This window comes from Bos mutus, chromosome 3, assembly GCF_027580195.1.
Source record: "Bos mutus isolate GX-2022 chromosome 3, NWIPB_WYAK_1.1, whole genome shotgun sequence".
NCBI lineage: Eukaryota > Metazoa > Chordata > Mammalia > Artiodactyla > Bovidae > Bos > Bos mutus.
The window spans coordinates 115,351,743-115,373,422 of NC_091619.1; the positions used below are offsets into that span (position 1 = coordinate 115,351,743).

Sequence of the window (21,680 nt, forward strand, 5' to 3'; positions counted from 1 at the left end):
GTCAGTCACCCCACTGTTGACCCATCTCTCCTAACTCCCCAGGCACATTTAAAATGTGGCTCGGGACTTCCCTGGCAGGCCAGTGATTAGGACTTAGTGCTCGCACTGCACAAGCCCAGGCTCGATCCCTGGGCGGGGAACTGAGGTCGCGCAAGCTGAGCAGCACGACCAAAAATGAAACAAAACAGAACGGCTTGGCCTATGGAAACGTGTCTTCACGCGGACTTTTCAGGACATGCGTGCCATGCGGCAGAGGTGCCCCTGCTGAGCCTCCACCCCAGAGAATGGGGCCTGGGCAGGCGGCGGGGCGAGGGCACTCCCGCACCTTCCCCACCTTCTGGAGCTGGGCTCACCTGACTCGGCAGAAGAAAGACTTCTCCTCCATGCATTCTTGAGTAAAAGAGTCTGAAAGAGAAAGTTCCCGTTACTCCACCCATCACGTGGCTGACCCCGGAACGTGCTTTTATTTCCCACGGATGAGGCTGGAGCAGGAGAACTGAAAGTCAGGGTGCAAAGCAGGTTTACCTGCCACCGAGCAGTCCTGACTGAGGTGAGGTCCAGTTCACGGGCAAGCACTCACGGAACCATGCCATGCTACGAGCATGGCCACAAGCAGACCAGCTAATGACAGATCTAGCTTTGGGAGGTGTACCCGCTCGTGGGCAGCGTGTTTACAAATAAACACCCAAGTATCTCAACCCAAGCATTTTTGGGGGGACTGCTGTTCTTGAGGTGCTGTCCAGTTGCAACCCCATGAACTGCAGCACGCCAGGCTTCCCTGTCCATCACCATCTCCCAAAGCTTGCTCAAACTCACATCCATTGAGTCAGTGATGCCATCCAAACATCTCATCCTCTGTAGTCCCCTTCTCCTCCCACCTTCAATCCTTCCCAGCATCAGGGTCTTTTCCAATGAGTCAGTTCTTCACCTCAGGTGGCCAAAGTATTGGAGCTTCAGCATCAGTCCTTCCAAAGAATATTCAGGACTGATTTCCTTTAGGATTGACTGGTTTGATCTCCATGCAGTCCAAGGGACTCTCAAGAGTCTTCTACAGCATTACGAAAACATCAATTCTTTGGTGCTCAGCTTTCTTTATGGTCCAACTCTCACATCTGTGCATGATTACTGGAAAACCGTAGCTTTGACTATATGGACCTTTGTTGGCGAAGCGATGACTCTGCTTTTTATTACACTGTCTAGGTGTGTCACAGCTTTTATTCCAAGGAGCAAGTGTCTTTTGATTTCATGGCTGCTGTCACCATCTGAAGTGATACTGGAGCTCAGGAAAATAAGTCTGTCACTGTTTCCATTGTTTCCCCATTTATTTGCCATGAAAGGATGGGACCAGATGCATGATCTTAGTTTTCTGAATGTTGAGTTTTAAGCCAGGCTTTTCACTCTCCTCTTTCACCTTCATCAAGAGGCTCTTTAGTTCCTCTTGACTTTCTGCCATAAGGGTGGTGTCGTCTGCATATCTGAGGTGATTGCTATTTCTCCAACAATCTTAATTCCAGCTTGTGCTTCATCCCGTCTGGCATTTCACAAGATGTACTCTGCATAGAAGTTAAATAAGCAGGGTGACCATATCCAGCCTTGACGGACTCCTTTGCCGATTTGGAGCCCGTCCATTGTTCCACATCTGGTTCTGTCACTTCCTGACCTACATACACGTTTCTCTGAGGCGGGTAAGGTGGCTGGAATTCCCTTCTCTTGAAGAATTTTCTACAGTTTGTTGTGATCCACATAGTCAAAGGTGTTAGTGTAGTCAGTAAAGCAGATGTTCCAGAGATGCTGGCAATTTGATCTCTGGTTTCTCTGCCTTTTCTAAATCCAGCTTGAACATCTATAAGTCATCAGTTCACATACTTCTGAAGCCTCGCTTGCAGTATTTTGAACATTACCTTGCTAGTATACGAAATGAGTGCAACTGTGCGGTAGTCTGAACATTCTTCGGCATTGCCTTTCTTTGGGATTGGAATGAAAACTGACCTTTTCCAGTCCTGTGGCCACTGCTGCGTTTTCCAAATTTGTTGGCATATTGAGTGCAGCACTTTCACAGCATCATCTTGTAGGATTTGAAATAGCTCAACTGCAATTCCATCACCTCCACTAACTTTGTTCACAGTGATGCTTCCTAAGGCCCACTTGACTTCACACTCCAGGATGTCTGGCTCTAGGTGAGTGATCACACCATCGTGGTTATCTGCGTCATTAAGACCTTTTTTGTACAGTTCTTCTGTGTATTCCTGCTGCCTCTTCTTAATATTCTCTGCTTCTGTTAGGTCCATACCATTTCTGTCCTTTATTGTGCCCATCTTTGCATGAAATGTTCCCTTGGTATCTCTCATTTTCTTGAAGAGGTCTCTAGTCTTTCCCATTCTATTGTTTTGTAATAGAAGCAACTCAGGGCATTTCACAGCTTACATCAATCCTTACTTTAAAATTTAAATGTCTAGCAAAAACATGAGTTCAACCGGGTGATCTCATTAGAGATGAAAGAACAGTGTTTTCATAATAAACACAATTTAAGAAAAGATATCTTAGATTTTGGTCTTTCTCATAAAGCTTCCTCTACTCAAAACAAAGAAACCACCACCAACAAAAGACAAGGAAAAGTAGAGAATTACTGGTTAGGGAAGATGATATAAAATTACTGGCCTGGAAAGGCCTTATTTTCTATTCAGATAACGATGCAGTCCCAGGCATCCCGGGGGACGGTGCCAGCCCGTTCACACTGTGAGCCCACACACAGAGCAAGCCCCCTCCCTGCAGTGACCAGGAGCTGAGCGGTGCTCCTGACACTGGCTGCAGCCTGAGCAATGTGGCTGCACAGTTCCTGGGCTGGGGCTTCAGGTGGAAGCAGATGGCTCAACCCCTGAGGTGTGAAACGTGTGTTCCCTCGTTACAAGTCAACCTTAGAGCAAACTGTGCCCTGGCCCAGGGTGTCTGGGCTTGGGCAGGAACAGCTGCTGAACTGCGGCTCTGACAGCGATGGTAAGGGCCTCGCTGCCTGGAAGCAGGGGAGGGGAGCACCACGGCATGGAGGCACCCGAGATTCAGGTGGAGGTGGATGTGGGCGGAGGAGCATTTTGATGACAGCGGAGACCTGATCCAGAGGCCAAGGACAGGAGTCAGTTTTGGGGGACGCAGCCAGTTTTGTGGGAGCTCTTGGTCGAGATCATGACCGAGGTCCAGCTTGTCCGGAGCACTCCCGGTCCCGTCCATTTCCTGCTCGTCTCTCCTGACTCCCTGGGTCTTCTCTTCGGGTCCATCTCAGCTTCGAGAACTCAGAGCCCAAAGAGGGGCTAATGACCGTCTAGGTGCAGATGGACACACTGCAGGACAAGGACACAGGACACTTGACCGTGAGAGCCCCGTGGCCAGGAGAAGAGTAGGGCGGGCTGGGAGCCCTGGGGCCTGGGGATGCAGCTGCCATGGAGCAGCCCGGAGCCTGCAGAGCCCGGAACAGCCAGCTGGTCTGAGCTGGGAGGACGGCGTGGTCTGTGTTCAGGGAGCAGCCTTGTGAGGTGCTGAGCTCCCCCTCCGCGCTGACATCAGCACACCGCCTGCAGGAAGCCTTCCTGATGTGCCTCTGTCCTTCCCTGCTCCCTGCAGCCTCGTCTCCAGACTTCGGCTTCCATCACCTTTCTTTCCAAAACACCTGACCTCCCTTAAAATCTTCTGAAGCCGTTTTCCCTTTCTGAAATCTACAAAGACTTTTTTCCTAAATTTATTCTGAACAAACAACCTTTAATCTTTCACAGACACGCCAGCCCTTTCTGGAGGGCACACTGGGGGACTGCAGCGGAGTCCAGTGGAGGGGAGGTGGGCAGCGGCCCCACATCAGGGGTCGCCCTGCCCGGCCCCCACCCTGCTGGGCTGAGTCCTCCCCGTGCTGCCCAGGGAGAAGGACCCTCACCTGCTTGGCGGCGGTCACTCCAGGGCGGCAGCTTGTACGGTATGGTGGAGCTATGGAACACGCTCACGTCATGGGGCGCCAAGAACTCCACAAACTTGGCGTTGTAGAAGGCGTCCCTCTTGCAGTGAAAGATGGAGGCCACTTGATCAGAGATGTACAGGGTCTTCCCGGTCACCAGGGACACAGCGGCCACGAACATGTCCTGGGACGTGGAGAACGTGACCCTGGTTGAGGCCGGGCAGGAGGGGACTGGACAGGTCACCCCCTGGAATCGGGGTCCCTCCAGAATCGGGCTGAGGCATGGGCAGGGAGCAGGATGAGTGAAGGGTCGGGGAGGCCTCTGGACCCCTCTCCCCAGCCCGGATGACAGTGATCGCACTTCTTCTCTTACATATACAGGGTCCCAGTGGGATACTGTTTGGAAAAACATGTGGGGTTCCACTGCCGAGCAGAACCTCAGCTGCGGGAATCCTCTGCAGCCGTCCCCCGCCCTGGCTTTGGGCATGGCAACTGCTGGCGGCTAGCCCAGGTGACGCGGGACGTGGCAGGGGCCTCAATCCCTGCCCAAACTCAGGCTCTCCTGGCCAACTGGCCCTCTGAGCTCGGGGCTGGGGTTCCCCAGGGGTTAAGGGGCTCCCCTGGGGTTAAGCTGCAGCAGAGGCACTGGAGGAGTGAGCTGGGAGGGTCAGGAGCCCCTTCCTTCTCCAGGCCAGGACTGCTGTGCTTCTGGGACCTCTGGGTCCCCACCTGCCCTTAAGTCTGTTCTCTTGACTGAAAACTGGGGGCGACTCACCCCGCTTCCCAGACCTCAGGGTGGGCCCCACCTGTGGGCTACTTGTGTCCCTCCCCTTCCCCCCATCACGTGGGGCCTCCCATCAGTGGGGGCTCACTCTCACGCCCTTGATGTGGGGTGGAGTCGCTTGGGCTGCGAGGGGTCAGGCTCAGAGAGCAGCACAAGCCAGCACATGGCCGCTGCTTCTGAATCCCTGACTTAAACTGTTTTCTTAAGGAAGGAACCCACTTCCTGAAAGTCCCGGCCCTGCTGCTATGAAGCCAGGGCTCGGCCGGCTCCCCCGGGGAGACTCGGCCAGCGGACACGAGCTTTCTGGGAGAAGACCCGGCTCCGGTCAGGCGCTCACCACGTTCTTCATGATGAACTCGGAGGTGATGCCCTCAATCTCGTGCACGGTGTAGGAGGACACGTGGGTGCTGCAAGGGTGGTTCTCGCTGGACATCAGCAGCTGGTAGTACTCCTCATTGGCTGCGGAGAGACCATGGGGAGGGCTTAGCTCGGTGCCTAACTCATGCCTTTCTCATGAGAAAGTGGGCACAGAACCAGAGAAGTGTGAAGGCTGAACAAACAGAAGTCCGGGTGTTTTTCCCCTGAAAAGTCAGATGGCCTTTGATGACAGAGCTTTTAAATCATTCTTAGGAACCTCTCAGGAACATTCCCAGGCTTCTCAGGAACACGACCACACAGTCCACCTGAGCTCGCGTCCCCCACAGGCCTGTCTTTGTGATGCTATGACACGCTGCTGTTTCCAGGCAGGACAGTGGGACAGCCCCCTGTACCCACCCCCTCGGTGGCTGGACACTCCCATCTGGACTGAATCGACTCTTAGAAACACACCTGGCACGGAAGCAACCCAGGGAACAAACTGTGTACAAAAGAACTGAAGATGCTGGCCACTCATGCTGGGGCACCACACAGGGCGGCAAGGCCACTCTGCCGAGGGGCCCCGGGCGACCGGCTTCCGTGGCCAAGCCGTCCAGAGGGGCCCCGGGCGACCGGCTTCCGCGGCCAAGCCGTCCAGAGGGGCCCCGGGTGACCGGCTTCCGCGGCCAAGCCGTCCAGAGGGGCCCTGGGTGACCGGCTTCCGCGGCCAAGCCATCCAGGGGTGACCCCAGGTGCGGCGTCCTGGGCCTGGGCTCCTGGGGGTGGGCTGCAGGCGGAACAGTGCGCTAGCAACGCTGGTGCCTCTTCCAGGTCATGCTTTCCTTACCTGCCCGGAGACAGGGGCACCTGTGGTTACCTGAGACCCAGGGCAGGGGCACCGGCTCGGTGGAAGGCCAGGTCACAGAGCTGCTGAAGAAAGACTAAGCTCTACTGGGAGTTATTCATGGGATGTGGAATTTACTGAAACACAAGGCATCTGAGCCTTCTGGAGCCTGCAGTGTTTGTTCGTGGATTCCCGCACCGCCTCTGTGAAGAGTCCAGCACGTGCTGTCTCAGGTAAAGGCCTCAGCTGATTTTGCTGTGTGCATGCTCAGACGCTTTAGTCATGTCCAGACTCTTTGCGACCCTAAGGACTGTAGCCCACCAGGCTCCTCTGTCCATGGGATTCTCCAGGCAAGAATACTGGAGTGGGTTGCCATGCCCTCCTCCAGGAGGATCTTCCTCCTCCTGGATCTTCCCGACCCAGGGATCCACCCTGTGTCTCCTGCATTGCAAGTGGATTGTTTACCGCTGAGCCGCCAGGGAAACCCTTCGATTCTACTGATGGTTCTGAAAGCTCTTCTGTGTTCTTCCATCTAATGATAAAATCCAAACAGACCCACAGAGGGAAGTGGCATATGGATCACGCAGGCCGTTACTGCCTGGGATGGAAAAGGTCACTGGGCCTACCTGCCCGCCTTCCTGGTGGAAAGACTACCACAGTAGAAACTCACACGTTTAGAAAAATGAGGCAAAACAAAGAAAATTGGGGCGACACCCTCCTCGTGTCCCCTCACATGATTTTTTAAAGGCAAGCCCTCAGCCTCAGGCTGGGTTGGGTGTGGGGGCTGCTCACAGCCCCAGCCCACATGCACATCAGCACTCTCTGGCCAGAGGCACTGGACACTCCTCTCTGGCCAGGAAGGCGCTGGACACTCCGGAACGTGACGGGACCCCAGCCCAGGGTACAAAAGCTCCATCTTGTATTAATAAGCATGTTTCTCTTATTGGCTGGTTTTCTACCTGCTTTTTTTTCCTTTCCTCTAAAAGTCACATACAATAGAAAACTTAAGATGAACTCAGGTTTTCAACCAGCTGCAATTTCATCAGACTTCTATGATTTCCTTCTGCTATTTCAGGACTGAGTTTCAGAAAATCAACCCAGTCTAAGCTCTGATCTGGGGAGATCTGAGACTTACCGCTACAGGTTGGAACAAACACCTACCTTTCACCTGCTTCACGCTCCTCAGGGCGTACTTGAGGGTCGCCAAGGTGCTGGCCTTCCCCTTGGCCTTCCTGTCCGCGGGGAGGTGGACCTTCAGCTCCTTCAGCGTTTTGATGAGCTCTTTGTGGGCATCGGCTTTGGTGGACTGCTCGCTGCTGCGGAGTTGAAGAAGGACGTGATCACCCTAGGTGCCGCCTTCACTGTGCCTCTGGCCCAACTTCCCCACTGGGGTGCGAGGACGCTGCAGTCTGCGTGTTCTTGGTGGGCACGCAGGATGCAGGGGTGCCCCCGCCAGCTATGAAACCAAAGCTGCCTGCAGACGTGCCTTGCGTCCCTCGTAGGAAGAGGAACCGTGCCGGGAGAAGCAGTTCTCTAACCAGGTGAATGCTGGAGAGCGTCCTACCTGCTGGCTCTTCTCTACCAGCAAGGCCCTACCCACCACCTGACCAACCCGCCCCACTGCTGAGCTCTGTCTTCCTTCCGGTCTCAGACAGAGAAGGAGTGAGTGATGGAGACCCCAGGGGACAGCATGGTGGCGTCCTGGACAAAGATGTGAGCAATGAGAAGACAGGAGAGGTGAGGAGACCAAGTGTATACGGAGGACCTTCAAATCCAAGGATACAGGGATGTGGGCACTGGCAGAGGGGGACAGGCTGTTTAGACAGAGGATCCAGAGAGTGACGGGATTGGGCCTCAGGGGTGATGGCATAGCGCCCCCAGGCCCGAGACTGAGGTCTGAATTTTGCCCTAGTGGTGATGGGAAAGCATCTGTCAATATGGAATTAAGGACATGTTTGTCACAAACACCTAAATAAACAGGTCAGGAACATTCCAGGTACGTGTCTGAGATGCAGACAAGGCCTGCCAAGTCAGAGCCGGAGAGGCTGCAGGCCTGCGGCACCGTCAGGGGCTTGGAGCAGCCTGAGGGGCCAGTCGTCTGAAAGGATGAGGCCGGACTCACAGAAGGCACAGCTGCTCAGACTGACGGGCTCCAACAGAAGCTTGAAAACAGTCACATCACCCCCACAACCTCGTCTCATGACAAACCTTTCTCTCTCTCCGAAGGCCCTGAATGGAGGCCGTGGTAACTGGCCTTACCTGCAGCCGCTGGTGGACAGGCGGTGTTCAGACTTCGCCATCATTAGGCCAAAGGTTTCTGGACTAAAAGAACAAAAATAAATCCAAAACTCAGAAGAGCATGTCCATCCCTGTCCTCCCCATCCACCCAGGGATGACAGGCAAGTCAATCAGGAAAAACACGAGGTTAAGAGAAAACGAACGGAAAACCTCTGGATACCAGATAAGGAAGTTCTGGGCAATACAAACCCTAGCCTAGAGTAGCAAGTTCATGCTCTGTAAACTACTCAGCATCGTTCAGGGTTACCTGACTCTTCTGCCTCCTGAGATCTTGTCATCTCATCATGCATCTATCACAATCCTACACCCATATCACCATTATAAGGAAGGACAGACCTCAGGACAGTTTAGTTGTTAATAAGTTAATAAGACAGAGGATGAGATGGCTGGATGGCATCACTGACTCAATGGACGTGAGTTTGAGCAGGCTCCAGGAGTTGGTGATGGACAGGGAGGCCTGGCGTGCTGCCGTCCATGGGGTCGCAAAGTGTTGGACACGACTGAGCAATTGAACTGCACTGAACTGAACTGAGTTAATAAGATTTTCAAAACTCTTGAGACACTTGGTCATCACGACTTAAAGACTGCAAAAGCACTCACGCTACCACGGAACGAGACACCGAGAAAACAAAAGCCGGGCCTCGCCTCAGGGGCCTCGACCGCACCCACCCCTGGAGAGAGCCCGGTGGCCCCACCAGCAGCCCCAGCTCCCGGCCGCTGTCGCCACAGTCGCTGCCCTGCGAGTCCTGCCCCGTCGAGCCGTTCTCACTGGTCTCGTTCCCGCTTGAGCCACCGCTCATGTCCACGTCCTCCTGGAGGGCAGCTTGGCTGGCCCAGGGCTCTGCGGGCTCCTTGGATGGGTCGCTGGGGCTGGGTGTGTGGTCGGCGCAGCCATCCATTCTGGCTCCGGGGCAGAGCTGGCAGAGCAGAGACTGTGGTCAGGCGTGCGGGGGCAGGCGGCCTGTCAGGAGGGACGCCCTGTCGGAGCCCTCCTCCAGGTTCGCTGGGGGATGCGGGGTCAGCGGTGTGGCTCCTGTGCCCTGGGCCCCCAGCTACCCTGAACTGGGAGGGCAGCCACAGCCCCGGACACCCCTTTGCTGATGGCCCTCCCAGGGATGGGGGTGTAGCAGGGTTCAGATAGCTCAGCCATCACAAGTTATGGGAGACCCAGAGCAGGCTGCGGGTGGGGAGGCTTCAGGGGGAAATGAAGCTGAGGCAGGGGGGTTACTGCATGGAGAGGGCAGGGCAATGGGAGCCCTCATGGCGGCGGGGGGTGGGGGGGTCCATATGAAGCCAGCGTGGGGCCCACACTTTGTGGGGTCCATGCAGAGCCACAGACAGGTCAGAAGCAGCAGACTCTGGGAACTTCGTTTATTTGGACAGAAAGTTTCACTTTGGGGCTTTGGGGGGGTAGGTGGGTGGAGGGGGGCTAGAGAGAGAGACTGACCGGTTGTAGGCTGGGGTGAGTAAAGACAGTGAGGACCCAGGGCAGGAGGGCTGCACGGGAAGCCTAGGGACGGGAGACCAAGAGGTCACGGGGCAAAAGCAGGACCCTGGAGGCTGCCTCCCCAGGGTCCCGGCAGGACGCAGACCCTCCTGCGGACCCGGAGAGAGCTGGATGGAGGCCCCGCACGAGCGGATGTGGTCAGGGTTGAGAAAACTGCAAACAATGTGCAGCTCTGGGGCGACCAGGTGTGTGTGTGTGGCGGGGGCTGGGCCTGCTTCTCTCCCCTGGGCCTGGAGGGGCAGGAGGGGCCCCCAAAGCAGCGGGACCAGGCAACCTGCGGCCTGGCGGTGGGGGCATAAACCCCGCTCCACTCTCCTGGCCTTGGAGGTCAGGAAGCCAGAAAGTGGGGGGACACACAGACGCGGTTCCCAGAGGCCAGCCTTGGCTCCGAGCAGTGGCAGGAGAGCTGGAGGGCCCAGGCAGTGGACCCCCTCACCCAGAAGGCAGAATGTGCCCCCGTAGCTTTCCCATGCTCGGGGGCCTGGACCAGAGGCCGCAGCGGGAGGACTCTGGCGGACGTGGCTCTGCAGACAGGGTGGGGGGCGTGGCACGCGCTGGCTTGGGTAACCCCCGTGGTCGCTGTCCACAGCACACCAGGATCCCGTTCCAGGGGAAACAGGTGGTGACTTGCCCAGGCCACACACACAGCAAGAGGCAGCGCTGGATTCAGGGCCCCCTCCTCTCCAAGGATGGGGCCCGTGCAGAACCCAACCACAGCACTCTTTGCAAAACGAAAACAGCAGGTCTGATCAGACCCTGTGTGGTTCCCGAACCAATCAGCAGAAAGGAGCCAACTGCGGCTTCAGAAAAGAAGTGCAATGAAGACAAGAGAAATACAACCTGCAGGGCACAAGGAAACAAGCAAGTTTAGGACAGCACCGGTTCTATACCACAAACAAAATCAAGAAATGATGGATTCAATGAAACACGTAACGACAGATGAGCTAAAGCTGCAAACTGAGGTGGAAGGGTCACATTAGAACAGAGAATTATACAGATACAGTTTAGACTCAGCAGTGGAAAGGATGAGAGCGAGAAACGTCTTAAACATGCCCAGGGAAAGGGCTGATATTAAAGCCACATTTTTTTACCTGCAGATAACAGCTGTTTCTGCAAAAGACACCATAACAATGAGACAGAAACCACAGAGAGAGACACACACAGAAGGAAACCATCCTGAAGACAGATCTGTAGGTGCCTGACTCCCTGAGCTCCCGGCAACATCACGTGAGAAGGGTCGAAGCCTGGCTGTGTCCTGATGAAATGATGTTTTCAAGGAAAATGAAAATTCTACCCATGGAAAAAGCAAACAGTTTCCCTGTGAAGGACGCTAAGTCACGCTACTCTTGGACGTCTCTGCTGTGATATCAGATCTTCAGAACAGAAAGTCTACATGCCGAAAGGAGACAGCCAGGGCCACAGAGGAAGGCTGTTAGAGCATCTCACTGTGGTGTTAGACCAGCTGTTTACTGGTCCCGAATCACGAGAACCTCAAATGCCAGCTCTCTGCTGCGAAAGTCAGGAACAAACAAGCACATCTACCACTTGGTCTTCAACATTCAGGGAAGTTCTAGCTAACGTGATAGAGAATGAAAGGTGCTAACGTCTGGGAAGAGAGAGACGGAAGACTAAGAACAGCTGTTTCCACACAGAGATGCACCAGGTAAGAGCTATTGACCTGGGAAGATGCTCCACCTCGTTAAGACACGAGGAACCATGCAAAGAAAGGATGAGGCTTCCGAAGGGGAGCGGACCGGCGGCACCCTGGGCTGGCCAACAGGAGGGCTCCCGTGCTGGACCAACAGTCTTCCTGGAGCGGGGGCTCTGGGCACCTCCAGCCACGCTTACAGCCTGGCCCCTCCTCACCCCTGGGAAGCTGCTCCGTCCACACAGAGACGTGTGAGTGTGGGGCATGTAGGAAGAAAGACCCGGAAAGGACCACCAGCAAGGAGGCTACTGGCATCGTGTCCACCCGGCCCACCTGGCTGGGCCCAGCCTCAGCTGGCCCTACTGCAGTCCATGCGGGCCAGCTGAGCTCCTCTCTGCCCGGGGAGCAGAGCACGGCTCTGCTCTGCACGGGGGTCGCCAGCGCGGCGGGGCCCGACCTCCCTGCAGCCGCCCCCCGGGCCCAGGCTGGGCTCCGACCTCGGGGCCTGGCGTCTGCTGCAGCATCCAGCCAGCAGCTGGCCCGGTGGCCCGCACCAGCAGCTCCGCCTTCTCCCGGCCCCGTGGGCTGGGCGTCCCCTGTCTGGCCTTTCCCCCCGGGGTCACCGAGATGGCCGGGTCGTGGGAGCTTTGAGTCCCTCCCAGCTGCAGCCCAGGGCCTGGCGCACGGTGTGAGGGCACAAGCCCCGGGACATTTACGCTGAGGGGAGACTGTGCACTCAGTAAAAAGACGGAAGCCAGGCGCACTGCTGTGGGAAGACCCCAGGGCACAAACGGATGGCCACAGAACAACAGGAGTCGCCGTAAGGAGGACAGCTGGCGCTCTGCAGGGCTGATCTCAGCCGTCTCTGCCTACAGTGCTGGGGCCCGTGAGCGCAGAGAACGGGACCGCCTTCTTGCCCTCGTGGAGCTCACCTTCTAGTGCGGAAAAGAGACCGTCAGTGAGGGAACGGCGTGCAGGGCAGATGAGGGAAGCTGAGACAGAAGCAGAGCAGGGCTCCAGGGGTGGGAGCAGCTGGGTGCGAATCAGGAAGGGGGGCCAGGGAAGGCCCACAGACAGGTGACGCGCGACCTTGCACTTGCGCCCCCCGGTCGTGCTCACTCAGAGCCCCGCGGCCGCACTCCCCAAGCCTGCAGGCCTCGCTCCTGCCTGGTCACTGCGGGGCCCACACACGAGAAGTCTCTGCCGGACACGTGTGACCTTGGATGAAGCGCCAAGGTCACCACGGGGTGGGCCCCGGCTTCCTCCGCTGCTGTAGCCGAAGGGCTGGGTGAGGCAGCTGGATCCAAGGGGGCGTGGGCCCCCTGGGTGAGCTGGGACCACGGCCCCCCAGGGCGGTGCTGCCTCTCCATCCCTCCCTAGAACAGACTGTCCTTTTCTCTGCAGCCTTCCTTCATCTTTTTTTGGATAGTTTTTTCAATGAGACCCCAAGGGGCTGAGTGGCCAGCTGGGTGTCTGTGAAGCAGGGTGTCATCGTGTGTGTGTGTGTGTGTGTTTGTGTGTGTGTGTGTGCGCGCGCGCATGCACGTGTGTGTGTGTCTCTGTGTCACAGTCGTCTCTTCTGCACTCCCCACTCCCTCACCTCAGCTGCCCTGGGATTACACCTCCCAGTACAGGACCAGCATTTAAGCCTTAGTCTGCACGCTCTTTTAAGAGAACCCAAACCAAGACAGACTGAAGAGACTGAGAGGATGGGCCAGGGGGGTGGCAAGTGCAAAGGTCCTGAGGCTGGTGGGTCTGAGGAGGATGGATGCGTCTGGGGCAGAGGGCCAGGTGGAAGGCAGGTGGCTGACGTGCGGTCAGAGCCAGGCCGTGGCTGCTTTCTGCGTGAGATGGAAAGTGCTGTAGGGGCCTGTGCAACAAGGTCTGACTCACGTGCCAGCAGGGTTACAGGGCAGAGCAAGGTGGGAGCTGGGACACCTGTTAGGGGCTTCTCCGTGCTTTGCTTGCTTCCCAGGGTTCCCTGAACACTACCTGTCTCCCCTACAGCCCTCCCCAGATAAGCAGCGGGGCGGGGCCTTTCTGCTGAGTCAATTCTGAAGGGGAGGGGGCAGCAGTGGAGGGCTAAGTGAGCAGACCCTGGACAGTGGGACCTCTGGCAGGTTCCTCCACTTCCTGACCTCGGTCCTGGGCAAGTTCCTGCACATCCTGCGGCCCTGCTTCCCCGTCTGTAAGGTGGGCCACAGCAGCACCCACCACCCACTGGCTGCTTAGAGGCTTGAAGGACAGTGGTTCAGTGTATGGAATGCAGCGAGCCTCCAGCAAGGGCTGGCTTTTACGGTCCCTAGGGGCTTCCCTGGTGGCTCAGACGGTAAAGAGTCCGCCTGAAATGCAGGAGACTGGGGTTTGATCCCTGGGTTGGGAAGATCCCCTGGAGGAGGGCAAGGAAACACACTCCAGTATTCTTCCCCAGAGAATCCCATGGACAGAGGAGCCTGGCGGGCTACAGTCCGTGGGGTTGCGAAGAGTCGGACACAACTGAGCGACTAAGCACAGCATAGCACAGCCAATCACTAGAGGAAAAGAGACAGGGTAAGAGGAAAACAATTTTTTTTTTTTTTAAAAAGGAGATAGCTCGTTGTCAAGAGTGCTGTCTCTGGCTGCCCCGTGGAGGAGGCCTGCACACGGTGCTTCCACACGCCCGGGGCTTGTCACCCAGATCCTCGGAGAAGCCCTGGTTTTCACGGGTCCCAGGCCCTGAGAGTGTAGGGCAAGCATGGCAGAAACGGGAGACAACAGACCAACCGTCTGAGCCTCATTATTCCAGAAAAAGCGTCGCTCAGCACCGACAGCTCTAACTGACTGACCTCATTTTGCCAAGTTGGCAAAACCAACGTGCCTGTCAAAGCAGACTTTGCCTCCTGCCTTCCACAATCGTCCACTGAGCGCCCGCCCTCGCCAGCGTGCCAGGGCTCCGTGGAAGCCCCGGGAAGCCTGTGTTTCCACCAGGGCGGGGCGGCGCATTCCTCATGAGTCCAGGGGCCCGGGGCAGAAAGGGACCGCCTGGCTGCAGAGGGGCTAAGGGGAAGGCAGGCGGGCGTCTGCTGCCAGAGACCTGCCACGGCCACTTCTGAGACGTCCACACGTGGGAGCTGCTCTGGGGAACAGCCAGACGGAAGGAAAGTTGCTGCGCTCACGCCCTTGACCCGGGCCCCTGGCCACGTCTTCAGTAGCCAGGGCTGCTCGGCCAGGACAGAGGAACACTTAGAAAGTGCCGTCCACGGTGAGATCATCGTCTGGGCTGGCTTTGCGGCACTCGGGACTGGGAGGAAGCTGGCAGGGAGGTGGAAGAGAGCAGAAACCTGCCGACGCTGGATGGGGCCTTCGTTCCCCGTCCTCTCTGCTTGCACACACACTCACAGCTTCCACAATAAACAGTAGAAAGAAACGGGGAACGAAAACATAGCCTGAGCCCCAGCGCTGCCAGGACGGTAAACGCTTCCTGTGCGCACCACCCCTGGTCTGAGGGGGACGTGCCCTTCTCTGTGGAAAGCAGAGACCAGAAATCAGGGCAGGCTCAATTACCGAAGACCAGCTGAAATGGAAGATGAGACACCTGCCGATGGTGACACCTTGCTGTGTGTCCACAAATTGAGCCCCCAGCCCCAGAGGCAGATGCTGCTGGCCCCTAGGGGCCCCTGGTGGTCCCCATCCCCACCCCTGCTCCCTACTTCCACCCCAGGTCCCCACGAGCCTGAGTTCTCACAGCCTGGTTCACTCCCCCTGTTTCTGAACTTTACGTAACAGGGACCTCACAGCCTGTACTTTGTTTCTGAAAGCCCTCGTATTTTACAGTCCCAAATATTATAACCCGGTTGCTACTTCCTGGCAGGAGCCAATTCCCTGAGGCCAGGCTGCTGTAATCTGGAGAAAATGTTTGTCCTGCTGAATAAACACTGGCACTCTCCATGGAAACCGCTGGTAACCAAGGAAAATGTGACTGCAGCCATCCAAATATGGAAGAGAAGGTGGCTGGGGAGAGGCGTGTTCTCCTCCCTAAGACCCCTCAGGCATTCTTAGCTGCACCACCTTTAAGAAGCACAAGATTTAAAACAGCAACGCAAAAGCCTCTTTTGCTTTTTTTGCTTAAGGCTGGCTTCAGTGTCTGGGTGCCCGGGACCAGCCCAGCTGTTCCGATTCTTCTCAGGAAGGGGGCGAGGACTCTCAAGGCCTTCAGGGGCTGGGGAGACCCAGCACTCAGCCCGGAGCCCCCTCCATCTTCGGAACTGCCCGCCTCTGATAACACAGTGGCCTTGGCCCTGCCCGTGACCTGCACCGCTCGCCTGTTCACTGACTGCTTCTGCTCCGCTCTAGACTTGGAAATACAGTAACCAGCTTGTTGCAGAGGTGCCTACGGAGAGCTCAGAGGTCGGGTCCGGGCCCCCTCCGGGGTTCTCCGCTGTTGGCAGGCGGCCCGCCTTCCGCAGGGCGCAGAGCGTCTGCAGAGCTGTCGGCAGGGTGCGTTTCTAGGCAGCTTTGCCGAATGCGGTAGTTCTCAGTGACTCGCTTTCTCTGGACAGAACGCTGAGCGGTCCCGCCAGCGACTCAGGGACCTGCCAGAGCCTGAGATTTGTTGAGGCCCCGTGAGGTTATTACATCATCATTTAAAAACAGAGGCGTGCCCACCAGTTATTTTTCTGAAAGTTCAGTGTGGGTGAGAAATAGTGCAAATGAGAGGAACTTTCCCTGTTCCCTTCTAAGCCTCACAGACGAACACCACGTGCCCTCAGGTGGGTCATGTTCCCTGTCTCCTGTCTCCCGTGGGAATCGTCTGCAGAGGAACAGAATCCGAAAGGCTAGGGATGAGGGACTGACGTATATACACTGCTAGGTACAGCTGTCTCTAGATCACTAAAGAGAACCTACTGTACAGCAGAGGGAAAGCCACTAAAATGTTCTGTGGTGACCGAGAGGGGACGGAGGTCTCAGAAAGAGGGGATATATGTATATGTAGAGTCAGACATACACAACAACAGCTGATCCACTTTGCTGTAGGGCAGAAATGAACACACTGCCAAGCAACTATACTCCAATAAGAACGGAAAAAACAAAAAAAGCTAGAGATGGAAACAGACCTCAGAGATCACCTACCCTGAGCCCAGCCTCACAGACGAGCCCTTGAGGCGGGGGTGTGGCGGGCGCTGGGTCACCAAGCAGCAGCCCAGGGCCGGGCAGGCAACAGCCCCCCGCTCCCCCCAGCGCCCAGCCCCCGCTGCAAGCCCGGGCTGCGTCCGTTCTGAGCCAGTGTGAATCACAGCGAGACAACAGCGACAGATAACTGCCAACACCCACGGCACCATCCCTGTTGGCATATCACGTTGCTTCCACTGAAGAAACAGGAGTCCCTTTCCTCATTTTACTCAGATGCCTTACAGAAAGTGATTGTCATTTAGTCGCTGAGTCGTGGCGGACTCTTTTGCCACCTGATGGACTGTAGCCTTTCAGGCTCCTTTGTCCGTGGGATTTCCCAGGCAAGAAAACTGGAGGGGGTTGCTTTTTCCTTCTCCAGGGGATCTTCCCGACCCACTAATCACTTTTTGTGAGGGAAAAAAAATCACTTTCTTCGTGACAAAAAGTGATTAGCCTTGAATTTAAAACTCAGTTTTGAAGAAAAGCCTTCAGGTAGAGCTTTTCCCTCCTTAGCCACACCAGCCCAGGACCACAAACCCCGGCTGGGGGAGGGGCTGGGTGACTCCGTTTGCAGCAAGACAGGAGGTCAGTGGCCCTGCTGTTATTGGATGTGGGTGATGAGAGGTATTCGTGGAGGGGCTTCTGCCATGGAGCTGGGGTTCTTAATGTTTGGGGGACCTGAGGGCCCTTGCCCTCCAAATTCCAGTTCACTCAAGATTCGGCAACACCCAATCCCAGGCCTTCGAAGAACTTCTGAAGTTCATCCTGATCCGGATAAAGACCCTCAGGATGATGGAAAGACCCTGCAGGCACCCTGAGCCTGGGCTTGGCCCTGCCATGCTTTGCGCCCAGCAGACAGTTGGGCCTCAGTTTCCTCATCTGCCAAGCTAAGGGGTTACCCTGGATGATTTCCAGGGTACCTTCTGGCTCTATTTTTCTGTGAGTGTGAATCAGCTTTCCCAACTGGTTTCTTCTGTGTAGGTTACAGAAGCCCTGGCAACCGAGTTGTCATCGCTTACCCTGGCCTTCCTGGAGGGGTAAGCAGGCCCCACCCCACCCCCCACCCACACACACTGGTTCCTATCCAGGACTTGCCAGCCAAAGTCCAGCCCAGAAGGATAATGTGATGGCTGTATCACAAAACAGGACCCTCCCCCTTCTTCTACCGACCTAGGAGAGGGAATAAACACAGAGTCCAGGGTGGGCAAAGGGGATGAGCATCCGTGCTCAGGTCCAGCATCCGTCTTGTCCTTCTGCTCACCTATTCGAGGGGACCCATGGGCTGTCCAGCTAGGGCTCCTAGACCAGTGGCCACCAGTGGCCTTTCCTGAGCTGGAGACCTGGCTCTGTGTCCGCAAGAGCAGGAAACCAGCTCCCCAAGGGGCCTTCCATCTTCCCAGAGGCTGTGGCACTGACCCTTGGTTGCCTTGGCCTTCCTCAGCCTTCCCTCCTTGGGGGATGGGGGAAAGAAGGGGAAAAGAGGAAGGGTTCCTAAAAGAAAATCGTCTAAGAAGGACAGCTCGCTGTACAGCCCCTCAGTAGCTCTGTGACCTCAGACATGGGCCTGACCTCTCTGGATCTCAGTTTCTGGATCTGCCAAATGGGAATAACGACCCCCCCCCGCCCCCGCCCCAGGCCGGTTTCAGGATGAGTGAAATAGCCCAGCAGACCCTCCGATTGCATCTCTGTGGACTAGAGGATCCTCTGCCGTCGCCCGGAGCCGGCCCACGGAGACCCCAGGCCACCACCCGCCCCCCGAGGCAGGGGCCAGGGCTGTCCCGCCGGCGGTTACGTAACCAGAGAGCTAGGCGGCCAGAAGCCGGTCTGCGCCCAGGCCGGCCCGCCACGCCCGCCGCGTCGCCCGCACTCACCGGAGCTAACCAGTCCGCTGGACGATCCGCGCGCGGCCCGCCGACCCCGCCGCCGCTGCGGCCGAAAGCAGCGCGTATTCGGCAGGGCCTCTCGCTGCCGCCGCCGCCGGCGCGGACTCGCCGCTGTCACATAGTGGAAAACGTGACCGCTCTCCGCGCCCGCCCCCAGCGCCCGCCATTGGCGGCGGTGCCGCCTCATCTGCATACTTGGGGGGCGGGGCCTGGGAGTGCTGTGCGTCCATTGGCCGCAGCGTCCGTCGCTCTCTTTACATAAGACGCACATGGAACTCCATGTTCCCCGATTCGGTTACTCAATGAAGACGCGGCGGGCCCGTGGCCCCCCCCGCCTCGTCCTCTGGAGTGGTCCCTTCCACTTCCGGCCTCGGCGACTTCCATTCAAGACGAAGGGCATCCACGGGCCCGGGGAGCTCGGAGTGGCGCGTACCACTGCGGGGCGAGGGGCGGGCTGGGCGCGGGTCGGGGAGGGGCTTCAGGGCATCCCTGCCAGGCCCTCCCCCGGAGCCGAATCCCCGCTGAAGCCCACCCCCAGAGACCGTCACCTCTAGCCACGGCCAGAGACATACCCCACCCCCCGCAAACCTCCTCATTCACTCCCTTTCATTCATTTACTCCGTATCCATTCATAGCTTGCTGCAGACTGGGCGGCTCTGCTGGAGCTTCGGGTGCACGCCCACCCAGGCAAGCGAGGTCGATTCTAGCCCAGATCTGTCAGGACAGATGGCCTTTTCTTACTTTTCAGATTATGCGTCGCAAGTTTTTGGTTCAGCAAATAGGGTCCTTGTTACTCAGGGGATGTACAAAAAAGAAATAAATGATGTTGTCCCTGCCCTCAAATCGCGTCATTCGGGAGAAAGGACCATCTTCTGAAAAGGGAACTTGATTAAATACTAAACTGGGAAGTGTGGATCAGAAATTAACCGGGGCAAGAGTTATGCGCAGAGGTTCCGTGGAGGAGGCAGCACTTGAAGAGTGGCGTTTGGAAAAGGAGGGTTTACCGAAGGCAGAAGCCACAAAGACATGAGCCCGGTATAGCAGGCTCTGGGAGAGAGCTCTGTACTCTGAGCACCTTGGCTGCGGCAATTTGCTCTTCAGTAAGCACTGTTTAGGGCTTGTGAAGAAGCCCCCAGCCTTCTGTCTATAAAGTGTCAGGAGAGTGACTTACCTGGTGATCTGGTGGTTAGGACTCCTGGCTTCCAATGCATGGGGCTCAAGTTCTATGCCTGGTCAGGGACTCAGATCCCACAGGCTTTATGGCACAGCCAAAAAATAAAATTTTAAGTGTCAGGAGAGTAGAACTTCCTCTCAGACAAGGTAGAGGGCCAAGGCTTTCTGGTGGGACCTGAAACACAGGCAGGCTCCAAGGCAGCTCAGCTGCACCCGGCTCTACAATTGCAGGGTCCGACGTGGGAAGCAAGGTTGGTTGGGTTTGGAAGGGCAGAGGGGCCTGTGGAATCTCCCTCCACGTGTACATTCTTCTTCCTGGGCGAAGGAAGGAAGAGTCATGATCTGGTGGCCTGAAGCAGACTAAGCTGCTAGTTCCGGAAGCCAAACGCACATTGAGGATTTCCCCTGCCCTCGGCAAAGTGTGTGTGCAACTTCCTCGGACACAGATGCAAAGCCGGGCAACGCCAAGCTGATCAGGACAGTCCTTCCCACATAAGTCCTGGCAGGCCAGCTGCGCACTGCACACTCCTTGCTGAGAATGGCCCCTCCCGTTTGTCTGATATTGACGCCTTGACGACTCCCTGCCCCCTCCTGAATAAACCTACACAAATGCCGAGCAAATCCAGGCCCAGCTGCACCTTGCACACACCCAGAGCCTTTTGTGTCTTCACCTACATTGACGTCAAGGATAAGCTCCTTTGTTCTGGAAGTGAGAGAAAACAGGCGGCTCATTCACATCACACAGAGATTCTCCTCCTGCTCAACTTCTCTTTGGTTTTGCTCCATATCCAGGCTTCAGCCTAATGTCATTTCCTATCTAAATTTAGCCTTTTCTATTTCTACCCATCAGTTCAGTCACTCAGTCGTGTCCAAGTCTTTGAGACCCCATGGACTGCAGCAAACCAGGCTTCCCTGTCCATCACCAACTCCTGGAGCTTGCTCAAACTCATGTCCATTGAGTCAGTGATGCCATCCAACCACCTCATCCTCTGTTGTCCCTTTCTCCTCTTGCCTTCAATCTTTCCCAGCATCAGGGTCTTTTAAAAAATGAGTCAGTTCTTCACTTCAGGTGGCCAAAGTATTGGAGTTTCAGCTTCAACATCAGTCCTTCAGTTGAATATTCAAACTGATTTCCTTTAGGATGGACTGGTTGGATCTCCTTGCAGTCCAAGGGACTCTCAAGAGTCTTCTCCAACACCACATTTCAAAAGTATCAATTCTTTGGCACTCAGCTTTCTTCACAGTCCAACTCTCACCTATGACTACTGGAAAAACCAATAGCTTTCACTAGACTGACCTTTGTCTGCAAAGTAACGTCTCTGCTTTTTTAATATGCTGTCTAGGTTGGTTATAGCTTTTCTTCCAAGCAGCAAATGTCTTTTAATTTCATCACGTCAGTCACCATCTGCAGTGATTTTGGGGCCCAAGAATATAAAGTCTGTCGCTGTTTCCATTGTTTCCCCATCTATTTGCCATGAAGTGATGGGACTGGCTGCCATGATCTTAGTTTCCACCCATAAATCTGGTAAAAAGTGAAATCCATTTTTTAGGAATTATCAAACACTATGAACCTTGACAACTCTTTGGAACTGAATCTGTGTTCAGTGTCTCATGGCTCCTGTCTTCATTCTTGTTGTTGGAAATGGTCATTCCCTCCACTGATACTTGGTGACAGCTGAGTACTGGGGGTGTGCAAAGATGCATCTCGTTGGAGCCTCTGCTTATAAGGAGCTTGCAACGTAGGAGGGTGATGAGGGAGGTCTGGGGACAATTTCAAATAAGATGGATCGTGAGTCCCAGGAGAGTGGCATAGGTCTGGTGGAAGCAGCCACCCCATTGCCAGCTGCGGGGTGGTAACTTCCAGAGCCAAGGTGATGGGTGAGCATGTGTGTGTGTGCGTGTGTGCATTCAGGTGCACACATTAGTGCTGTCAGGTTGGAGGAGGAGGGGAGAAGATATCTTCTCCTGGTCAGTCTATACGTACCCGGAAATGTGCTTGGATTAGCTGTCACGTCTCGCACAGGACTCTTGGCCTTGTGGGGAAGGCAGGCGAGCACAAAGGAAACCTGGGTGTGGGGTTGGCAGCCCGGCCCAGCTGCCTGAG

General features: G+C 56.1%; 1 protein-coding gene across 2 annotated transcripts in view; it reads right to left on the minus strand.

The window, feature by feature from the left end:
- The window catches only part of PER2 (period circadian regulator 2), a 42,515-nt gene extending 23,968 nt beyond the window's left edge, over positions 1 to 18,547 (minus strand). Inside the window, exons 1-7 of one of the 2 annotated variants that reach the window (XM_070368615.1) lie at positions 18,392 to 18,547; positions 8,887 to 9,134; positions 8,179 to 8,241; positions 7,081 to 7,235; positions 5,059 to 5,180; positions 3,920 to 4,121; positions 354 to 405 (exon numbers count right to left, since the gene is read on the minus strand). In XM_070368615.1, the coding sequence (XP_070224716.1) occupies positions 354 to 405; positions 3,920 to 4,121; positions 5,059 to 5,180; positions 7,081 to 7,235; positions 8,179 to 8,241; positions 8,887 to 9,116 (824 nt within the window). In that variant the 5' untranslated portion in view covers positions 9,117 to 9,134; positions 18,392 to 18,547. The remainder of the gene's footprint in view (positions 1 to 353; positions 406 to 3,919; positions 4,122 to 5,058; positions 5,181 to 7,080; positions 7,236 to 8,178; positions 8,242 to 8,886; positions 9,135 to 18,391) is intronic. The other variant, XM_070368616.1, reaches the window with a different exon arrangement.
- Between the last annotated feature and the right edge of the window lie 3,133 nt (positions 18,548 to 21,680).